The sequence below is a fragment of the Echiichthys vipera genome, assembly GCF_963691815.1.
Source record: "Echiichthys vipera genome assembly, chromosome: 5".
NCBI classification, from domain to species: Eukaryota; Metazoa; Chordata; class Actinopteri; order Perciformes; family Trachinidae; genus Echiichthys; species Echiichthys vipera.
In genome coordinates, this window is record NC_139830.1 from 21142361 (window position 1) to 21152822 (window position 10462).

At 39.8% G+C, this 10462-nt stretch overlaps 1 protein-coding gene across 1 annotated transcript; it reads right to left on the reverse strand.

Moving 5' to 3' along the window:
- Positions 1–3590: 3590 nt before the first annotated feature.
- Positions 3591–7866, reverse strand: LOC310946740 (multidrug and toxin extrusion protein 1-like; the record flags this gene model as incomplete). Its single annotated transcript, XM_083913293.1, has 17 exons — positions 7756–7866; positions 7394–7495; positions 7074–7142; positions 6825–6973; positions 6309–6351; positions 6151–6195; positions 5927–6024; positions 5738–5835; positions 5519–5632; positions 5343–5410; positions 5031–5139; positions 4879–4954; positions 4713–4782; positions 4490–4622; positions 4297–4391; positions 4098–4169; positions 3591–3914 (listed from the first exon to the last, which is right to left on the reverse strand). The coding sequence occupies exons 1-17, from the start codon at positions 7861–7863 to the stop codon at positions 3591–3593; spliced, it is 1773 nt and encodes a 590-aa protein (XP_083769419.1). The 5' UTR covers positions 7864–7866.
- Between the last annotated feature and the right edge of the window lie 2596 nt (positions 7867–10462).

A 10462-nucleotide genomic window follows, 5' to 3' on the forward strand; every position in this document is an offset into this window, starting at 1 on the left:
GTCTGTAGGACAAAATGCCAATGAATGTCCTTATGCTGGAATGTCCGTCTTTTCTCTCATGGTCTTGGAAAGGGTTGAAGTCTTTTCAGCGGTCACAGCTGTCCTGAAACTGAGCCAGGGCAGCTGAAACAACGATTGTGAAAAACAAGAAAAAAGGCTGCAATCACAACAAAGACTAAGAAGGATGTCTTGAAAGAAAAAAAGGTTTTCCATCACTCCAGAGACAAAACTTATACAAAATGGAAGACTATGGGCAACGATAGAGACAATGTTAAAACCAATCATTTACTCATATTTTGGATTTGTCAAATATCCATCATACTGGCTAAAAAAATAATGTCTGAGTTTAGAGATTGATGATAATTTTAGTACAATATATTTAATGTAATGATCAAACTTAATAATGATTGCAAAATATACGTATGGAGACATTAACATCAACACTGTTTATTGTTGGAGTTTTTTTAAAGTATTGGACAATATGGTGACTGAGCTTAAACATGAATATAGTAGAAAAGGTAAGAATAACTGGTCCACCCTTAATTTAACACCCCACCTCGAAATTCACATTTTTCCTTTCCTTTTCCTCTAATTTCCTTGTCTCCTTGGCAACTGGCGTGGCAGTGGTAAGACTTCTCATTAAGTGGTGAGCATGTATATCAAAATTGTGAAAACATCCCTAAACACACTTTAACTCGCCATTATAATGTAACAACTTGTGTATTGCTCCTGGAACCTCCTGGACCCAAATGCAGACAGTGCAGAGTAGTAAAATTCAGTGATTTATTGTCAAAGTGACGGTATATGTTGGCGAACAGGCATGATGCAGGCAGACCCAAACCCCCACCACAGCGACCAAAAACTGCAGTTCTACGAGTGGCCACTAGGAGCAGTTTGCACAATAGAGCAATTTCTCATTGACCCCCATGTTAAAGAGGCCATTTTCACAGCATTATAAAACCTATTTAATGCCTGTTTCAAAGATTTTTAGTCTGTATGTTTAGGTCATATCTATATGACAACACTGAGGGGGGTGAATTCTTTTGTAACAGGCTGGTTTTTATTTTATTGGAGGTTAAAGTTTATGAATAATTAAGGGCGCGGCCTCTTGAGTGACAGCTAGCCGCTGGCACGCACTTCTCGTCAGAGACTAGTTGTCAGGATTAGCATGCTAATGCTCTGTCATCTCGGCTTTGGACCGCGGCCATTCGTGTGGTGGTGTTACTATAAGTGACAAGATGGTTTGCTCTTCGACCGGCTGTACAAACAGATGGTTTAGGAACACAAGTGTTAGCTTATGGTAATTAAATAGGCGCACTTGCACCATGACTTGCAATTTTGCCTACTGTAGATGGCACATACACTTTTCACAGGGTTTTTTTTTTTTTGTGTTCACTAACTCTCCTGTCCTTGCAGATCTCCCTCTTCTGCCCTGCTATCACCTCATTCCCTTCACCTGTGCTTTTCCACCCACACCTGGCCCTCATTATCTTCTTCTGCTATCTTTCTATTACCCCGTCCAGTCTCCCATTCATTTATAACCCATTCTCAATCACCCTCTGTCAGATAGTCATGCCACATGACCAGCTCTCACCCTGTCGATTTGGCTCTGCCTGAGATTTCACCTAGACTCCTGCCAGAGGTTTTTTTTTTTTGGCCTCTCTCCCTTAGTTTAGTTTGCTTGCTTTGTTTGCTGCCTTGTTTTTGTTGTTTTAAAAAAAATAAATTTTGATTTTGTTGCACTCTCTGAATTCATGTTTTTGGGTTTGGTTTGGTTTGGTGTTTTTCAGAGCCGTTTCAACACTAGATTCTAATCTGGAGCAACGGGAGGATTCGGTCTGTGAGGGTCGGTGTTTTACAGTCTATGGGCATGGTACTGAGTGGAATGTCAGTTTAAATCATAAATGCTGGCTGCCTGCACTTTACTCCCAGAGCCGGTGTGTTTTCCACTAGACTGACACAGGAGTGCCTGTAATTGACTCACAAAGCCGGTGTAATCTCTGCTAGAGACATGGGAATAAAAAAATGACTCCCCTCCCTCCTGATTCCGGGAAAAAAAATTTCAATATTGACTCCCACTCTCGTTTATCTAGTAACGTGTTCTGTTAGCCTAGCTCCCGGGCGGTGGTGCTAATGTTGCTAATTCAGTAAATACCAGCCAGATGGATGATATCCCTCCCCACAACGTCACATCAATGCCCTTTTTTGGTAAGAGAAAAACAAGGGGAGTCAAAAGTCTGACAAGATAGCGGCTCCCAGGGGCGATTGCATAAAGTATTTTCAGCCAATGTTAGTAGCAAACATTTAAGAATTTAAGAATTGCAAACACCTCTATGCTAGCTACAGTATATAAGGAAAGAAAGCATGTCTTGTCTTTGTTGTATTAAGGGTAAACAGTTCGTCCCATTACTTCTTTCTTATAAAGTAAATACAACCACAAAAAACAATTCAGAGTGCTTAACACAAAAACTAAATAAAACTGCAAAAACTATTCAAATAAACAGAGACATGAATGCATACACAGGACAAAGGGTCCCACACCCATTTTCAGATTTGACCTTCATTTTGGTCTAAACTACACAACTGTACTATTTTGGGTATCTTGCACAGTTGGGATGCTATTGCAGCCACAAAAAACCTAGCAAAAATACCCTGCCTCTGTGGTAGTTCCCGTACAGTAGGTGTATTTAGGAGAACATTTTGGATGACACACACACACACAAGATGAAAATAATACCACTGTCGCATTTGGTCAAACTCGAGCTTGCTCACAAAACATTAGCTTGATCATAACAAATGCATGCTTAAGTTTTTCTGAGTCATTTTATCAAAGACGGATCAGGTCACACGTTTTTTTTATGACCTGGACTACAGGCACTCTCAGACAAGCTGTCTCTAGGCTTCAGCACCCATAACCATAATTTCAGTTTTCTCCCTATTCAGCAGAAGCAAGTTTGCTTCATAACATCCAGACGTTGATTTCTTTCAAGCAGCTGACTGGGGAATTTATTAGTTGGACGTCATCAATGGATAATGAGATGAGAAACTGTGTGTTATTGGCATAAATAGAGTAGCTGATGTTATGTTTGCTGATAATGTAGCCGAGTTACATACAAGTTAGGTCAGGTTAGTTAAAAGAAGAGGACCAAGGATAGAGTCCTGATGGACCCCACACACTAATTCATCACTGGAGTGGAAGTCTCCAAGTGTGAAAATGAAATAGAACAACTATTCACTTTTCTACAAACACCAATATTTATTTTGCGATAAGACAAGAGTTACACTCATAAGAGCCAGGAAAAACATTCTTCACTTGAATAAAACATGAATCATGCAGAGCTGAGTTGCAGGCTGACATGACACAAGTGCAGATGAGAAAAAATAGGGAACCTAAATATTTAAATTGTCAGTGATCAAATCATTCTTTCATTCATCTTTCAAAACATTCATCTCGTATAGCAAAACATTAATTCAACTATTCATTCTCTTTATTTCCGTCAAATCTGCCACTGTTTTGGTCACATCCTGTCAAACATAACAAGACCATGAGAGCCTAACATTTAGTGATTTTATAATCAAGGCTCTGAAAGTTATCCTTCTATTGTGACCAGCACAGTGGTAGAAATGTGATCAGGAGTATATGTTGTATTGATCCAGTACAAAGTAAAATTGGCCTTTGAGGGCAGGATCTCTGGCAAGGGCACAAGGAAGTGCACGCTTGCTCCCACAGCCAGAAGTGCAACTGCTGCAAACATAGTGAGGCCTCGCCTGAGGATCAGCTGGGTAGTGGAGAGACGACCGCCCTCCAGCTGCTGGACCACATGTCCTCCCCGTGTAGTCCCATCATGGCACTCTGTGCTCACAGACATGTAGCCATCCACTGACTTGGGAGAAAGACATTGTCCATTACTCTGCTATTTTGTTAAGAACAAGCACAGTAAAACTAAAAAGAGATTATTTGGATATTTGGTTTCATGGACTCAGCTTTCCAATAGAAAATGTTACTGTAAATAGAATGCAAAACAGGAATGTCCATTTATAACAGTGTGAAATAAATAATGTTTAGGTTATTAGTGTTAAGATAAATGACCACTTACTGTATGGTCGTCTGACAGGGCAGCTGTCCATGATAATGTAATGTGAGATTTTTTCTGAGCTCGTTTCACAGCCTGCAAACAGATACAAAAACCCAACCGACAATTTCTCCTTACTTATGCAAATGGTTATTGAAATTTCTCAGACTTTTCTCAGAATCTAAACAGCTGATCCTGATTGTTAGATTAGCCAGCAGCGTACCTCCTCTGTCATTCTCTTCCAGTTGAGCTTGAAGATGACAATGATGTAAAAGGTGGATTGTAAAACGACACAAATGAGCAGTCCCAGCCAAAAACCTGTGTAGAAAAGAAAAATGAATGTGTCAAGGGCACAACTGGCTTCGTTTTTATTTATTTGTCTTGAATGGAAATAACACAACATGGTCACTTCATACCTAAAACTCTAAGTTTTGCAACAAACATTAAAGTAACGCTCAGTGAAAGTCCTATACAGTAGTATCCAATGAAATTGGCCACAGCTGGTATCTTCTGTCTGCCTGTGCCCAAGAAGATGCCTGTGCACACACACTAGGAAGGAAAAAAAAAAATCATGTTTGACATTAATGGCTTGATTTTTGCATCATACTAAAAATACACTTTACTGACTAATAGACTCACCACAAGACCATCAAAGAATTGAAGAAAACAGTAAGCATTCATCAAATGGGAGACCAGACCTATGATCTTCCTGAAATGATAATTAAGATAATTGCACAAAGCAGTTGGACTAACAGGTATAATGATGTACACTTAGTGAAATGTGAGTGCAGCTGTTGAGACTTACTCATCTGAAGTGAAGATGAAACCGATCACTGTCTTAGTAGAGCCAAGCACCAGACCTTCCACAACTGCAAAGCTACCTGGAAGAGAGGAGCTGTGATGAAATCAAACATCACATGCTGATTGTTTAAAAATAACAACTTTTTTATAACTCACCTGCAAGAGCAAATGACATCTTGGTGGTGAGGATGGCCCTGGCAGTGTCTCCTGCACCGAGAGCATTGCCCACTCGGGCACATGCTGCAGCTTGAATACCAAGAGGGAACTATGGATTCATCAAATTTTAGAATAAATATGAAAAGAATACACTCCGGTATCAGAAAGTATGCACACAGATATACAAAAGAGCTTGCTCCTGAGAGTATTTAAACAATAATTTAAGGAAAGTTACTTATTTAACTCATCTAAATCTGCAATATCTACAGAGAAGACTTTTAAAGTGAGAATGCTCTGATTAGTAGTTAATACCATGTAGGTTATGAAAGCCACCATTATCACAACATGTTGGGCTGCCAGCTCATCCTCACTCAGCATCCCTGATCATTGGAAACGAAAAAAACAAACAGTCATGACTCAGAGCTTATACCACATGCTGGTTTGATAAAATCAACATAAGTTCAATGTAGTTAAAATATTTGAATTACCTGCAAAGAATCCCCCAAACTCATAAACCCACCACTCGAAACACGTCATTAATGTGCTGGGAATGGCCAGTTTCATATAGGAGCCCCACTCCTGCAGCGATTCTGCAGACCAGCCTGAAGGGGGAGAGAGAAACTAAGTTATGTAGTCTGAAAAAGATGGAGGCTGAACGGGGTGATGCATGAAAGCATAGGGAAACCATGGATATTAAATCCCCTCACCTCCCCATGTAGTAACATGGAGCTTCTTCCACCAAATGTAAGCAAACAGAAAAGCACAGATGTAAATCTGAGACAGGGTATTGGCTGCTGCAGATCCGCTGTAACACACACACACAAACAGGTGATATCAGTGTGTGTAATAGTTTTATTCTTATTTAAAAATCATGAGATGTGTGAGTAAACACCTACCTAACACCAAGATCCAGCCAGTAAAGAAAGATGTAGTTCGTCACCACGTTTGCTATATTTGCCATGGCAGCAGTGTACATCTGTGGCAGTATTATACCCTGAGTACACAAACACCATGTGATGCAATAAGTACCAGTTACACGTTTCCCCTCGGTAATTACATTAATTAAGAAATCGTGTTTTGATTCTCTGAAATAAGAATAAGAACGGTGTACACTGTGCACCTGGTTCTGTAGATAAGACACCAGAAGCTGATGTAAAAACATTGCCTAAAAGACAAAAATAGATTGGGAAAAAATACATAAAGATTTAAGGGATTGTTGTTTCTCTCTGAAATTGTCTTTAAATTGCTCATAAAGGTGGGAGAAAAGTCATTACTCACTGGTACAGCAGGAAGGAAGGCAGTAATATACAGCTGAGCTATTCTGGAATCAAGAAGCTGTATTCAGATTCAACAGAATTATTTTTTTAGGTAAATACACAGTTAAATGTCATACTTTCATCAACATCTTTATTTCCATTGCCACTCAGAAATGCATTCATTGCGAGGAAAGTTTGCCTTTTAGGAGAACTGAAGAAGTTATTGTTACACACTTAAAATCCGTGAAGAAGTGCCGTAAGGCTATACTACTTTCCTATGGTGATAGGAAATACTTTCCTATGGTGATATACACATAATTAGGTGAGGTAATTAATGAGGTTATTTGATCAATATTTGGAATACAGATGATTTGTTGTTGTTGTGCTGAATCTGCTCAGTGAATCTGTGAGGACCGGAATTTAATGCATGTGTTTGTCACTGTTGAGGATGAGCTTTTGAGTTTTGACTGAATATCAATCACAGACAGAGGCACTTTTCAGAGAGATTTGCATGCAAGTTGGTGTGGCCGTTAGTTACCTTGCCACCTCAGGGTCCTGGCCCATGCATAACAGGACGGCCTGGGCATTAATGAGCAGACCCCAGCAGGGCAGACAGAACAGCAGCAGGATGATAATGCCCCGCTGAAGGATCACTCCCACCCGCAGCAGGTTCTTACCACCAAATGTCTGCACAGACAATGAGAATTATTTTAGAAAAGAGTGTAATGAACAGTTGGGATCTGGAGTCTGTGAAATTGAGGGGGGGGGCAAAACTTCATGGGCAAACCTGAGACACCAAAGTATCACATGCCAGTCCCAGACCACATCCCGTTGCTGCAGTGGTGACATTAATTGTCTGAAATGAATATGAAACATACTTCAGTGAGTTTAATGTACACTTGAGGAGACTGATGTAATCAGTATTTCTATGACTCATATAAGTAAATGTACTGATATTGATTAATTCATCAGATTTGTGAGATAATTGTTCAAGCTTTCTTGGTGAGATTATAGTTGTAATATTTTCTTCCTTGACATTATATCTCTGCCTGCCTCTTCCTCATGCTAGCCTCCAACAGTATGTGGAGCATACAGATGACCACTTACAGCAGAAGCTAATCCATAGCCAGCCATCACTTCATTTCCCAGACGCCCACAGAACATTGTAACCACAAATGGTAGCAGGTAAGTGAGGATTCGAGAGAGCAGCTGGAAAGACAAGTGGTGCAGTTGTTACCAACTCACAAGTTGCAGTTAATTAGCATGGTTCTCTTTGCAAATGAGCCACCACACTGTCATACCTTTATCAGGTTGCAGCCACTGTTCTTCTAAAAGTCAGACACAAAAGTCCTGACATTTCAAACCAAACTAGTCAATCTTCTGTATAAACCAATTTATTACAAGTACAGCCTCAATCCACACAGTGCCTTACAGACAGAGACAGGTATGAAAACATTGCCAATCCTTACCAGAGGCCCTGTCATCCTCAGGATGAGGTACAGTTCCTCTCTGTAGGCCAAGGGAACCTTGTGGCGTATCCACCTGCAGAAGAAAAGCTTGTCACTTGACCCCTCCATGTCTGCAGGACAAGATACTAATGAAGGGTTTTCCACTGCAGCGTTGATCCTTCCTGTCATGTACTTATTTTTGATGCTCTCAAGGGACAGAATTCACCACTGTTGTGCAAAATATTTCAACACCTGAAAAGGTTACTTATTCATTTACTCAGTCAGTTTCACACATTGCGTTTCAGGTTAGACACTGACTAAAAAGACAAAAATTACGTAAAACAACTATATTGTGTATTGGTAACATGGTACAGAGTTCATCTTATGAGTCACTATGCAACTCTTTATTTAACCAGAGATGCTGGTAAAACATTTAAAATTTTAAATCAAAATTCAAATGCGGTTAAAATGTAATTTTTTGTGTTTCACTGAGAGAATGATTATATGGCCAATAGACGCCATTGTGGGAAGCATATTCAATGACCATAACCTGCCTTTGTTAGACCTCTGTGTTGTTAGATATTATATGTGAACACAGAAGTTGTGATGATTATTCATGAATACATTTTGCATAATAAGGAATGCACACGTTTCCTTTGAATATATATAATAGAATATATATATATATTGCAGAGGATAAACTGAATGAAGTCAGGAACGTAAATATGATTGATTCTTTCTTATGCAAGCATTAAGTTGTACTCTTTGAACAGTGTTTCTATGGGTGTTATGTTAAATAGAGGGTGTTTTTATCTAATGCAGCATATATTAGTAGAAAGCATTAACAGCAAAATACAAAAAAAAACAACAGCCTCCATGGAGGTTAAATTGACTATAACAACTTTGTGACCTGAAAAAGCCTCAGATATCCAGAAGACTTTGAATATTAGTCTTAGTTAACAAGCAGAAAAACCATCCAGCTAGCCATCCAGAGCAAAGTCATAGCATGTACCAGTATCATGGATAGAAAACATATTTGCACCTATGTGGTGCTGGTGCCTCAAAGCTGGTGTAGAAATTTGTGAAGAAATAAGATCAGATTTTGGTTGATTTAAAGATTCTTCAGGTTAGGTATTCCAGAAGTGAAAAAAATGATACTGTGCAACAAAAATGATTTTTAGCACTAAACTCTTTTTGGCTTTTACTTATGGACAAGGATGTGGTGATATTCTTTAATGCTTTTGCTTTGGGTAAAGTATACCTTTAATATCATATTTATTTATATTTTATCTCAACATATCAAAAAAAGGTGATTCATTATTGCTGTAAATGTATCAGATTATAGGGCAGGACGAGCCAAACGTGGTATATTTGCCCCCCCGGAGAACCTGAGTCAGAAGCAGTGAAGTCCCTTTAGGGTGACACGACAAAGCCCTCTAGGCTTTATGTAGGCTAAATCCATCGGCCTGCTGGAATGACTGCCATGGACCACGTGCTGCAGTGCCAGTGATTTGTTTCTGTGACTAAGTCCAATTGGATGGCACCTCATACTGTATCTCTTCTTCCTTGTCTCTGCCTCTCTTTGTCCCTGTCTCTCTCAATTGTGTGTGCCTATCCAGACTTTTACACAATTTTTTTTTTTGGTAATGTTTTTGTCCACTTCTTTCATATGGTCTATGATACATACTCAAAATCTTCTGAGAATCAGTAGGCTTTGTAATATAGAACTGGGACACAGCAACAATCCTGTCATTTTGATTTCACACTATTCCAGGGATCTACAAGTGGCTGTAATGCGCTTTGAAATGCAGCAATGCAACAGCAAACGCAACGAAGAAGAAGACTGCTTGCAGGTCAACATGGATAAAAACAATAATGGTTTCATAATGTTTTAAAAAATGGCCATGCCAATGTTTTATGAGGTAGGAAATGCATAACATCCGCAAACTGGGCATTTTACTGGAAGCATTTATCCTTAACAGAGCCCACAGTAGCAGTCCATCAGCAGCTTTTAGAGTGAGTAATATTCAGGGCAATTGTTTTTGAAATCACATTTATCATAATTTTAAATACTGATTTCTTGAAAATGAATTTGTTATATCAGGGTTTCACTGATCCACACTAGCACAGATTGATCTTTATATTCAGCCCCATATGCCGGCCCATCTTTTCTCAAGTTCCCTCATGTCCTTGACTATGCCCAGTGACATGTGCTGTCATACCCTGTGTATGCAAATCCATATGTGACACTAATAGGAAGAAGGAGAGGAAAAATCAGAAGAGAGGACAAAACATCCTGAGAAGTAAAGCAAACACAGAAGTGTCAAAAGCTGTGCTCTGGAAATTGCCCCAACTCAGGTTAGACCCAGCGCTGCTGCTGGTCTCAGGCCTGCTGTGACCCCTAGTGCTGTAGTTTGTAATGTTTGAATTCTAGTTAATACAGCGGCTAAGTAACTTCCATCTCCAGGCTGCTCTCGCTCACCCCAGGTTTTCTTTTACCCCATGAAGTAGTCTAGCTTCTTAGCCTAGCTTGGCAGCTTCGAGCCAAGCTTCGTCGGCCCACTTTGAGTAGAAGCTAGAACATGGTTAGTCAGAGTCTACCGCAAGATACCGTGTATATACTTGGGAGAGGGGGCACGAGCAGTGGAGGGTGGGGCGAGGCCAGATGTAAAATTTCTCAATGAGGGAGAATGAGTAGATGTCCTTCGAGCTCTATCTCTGAGTTTTT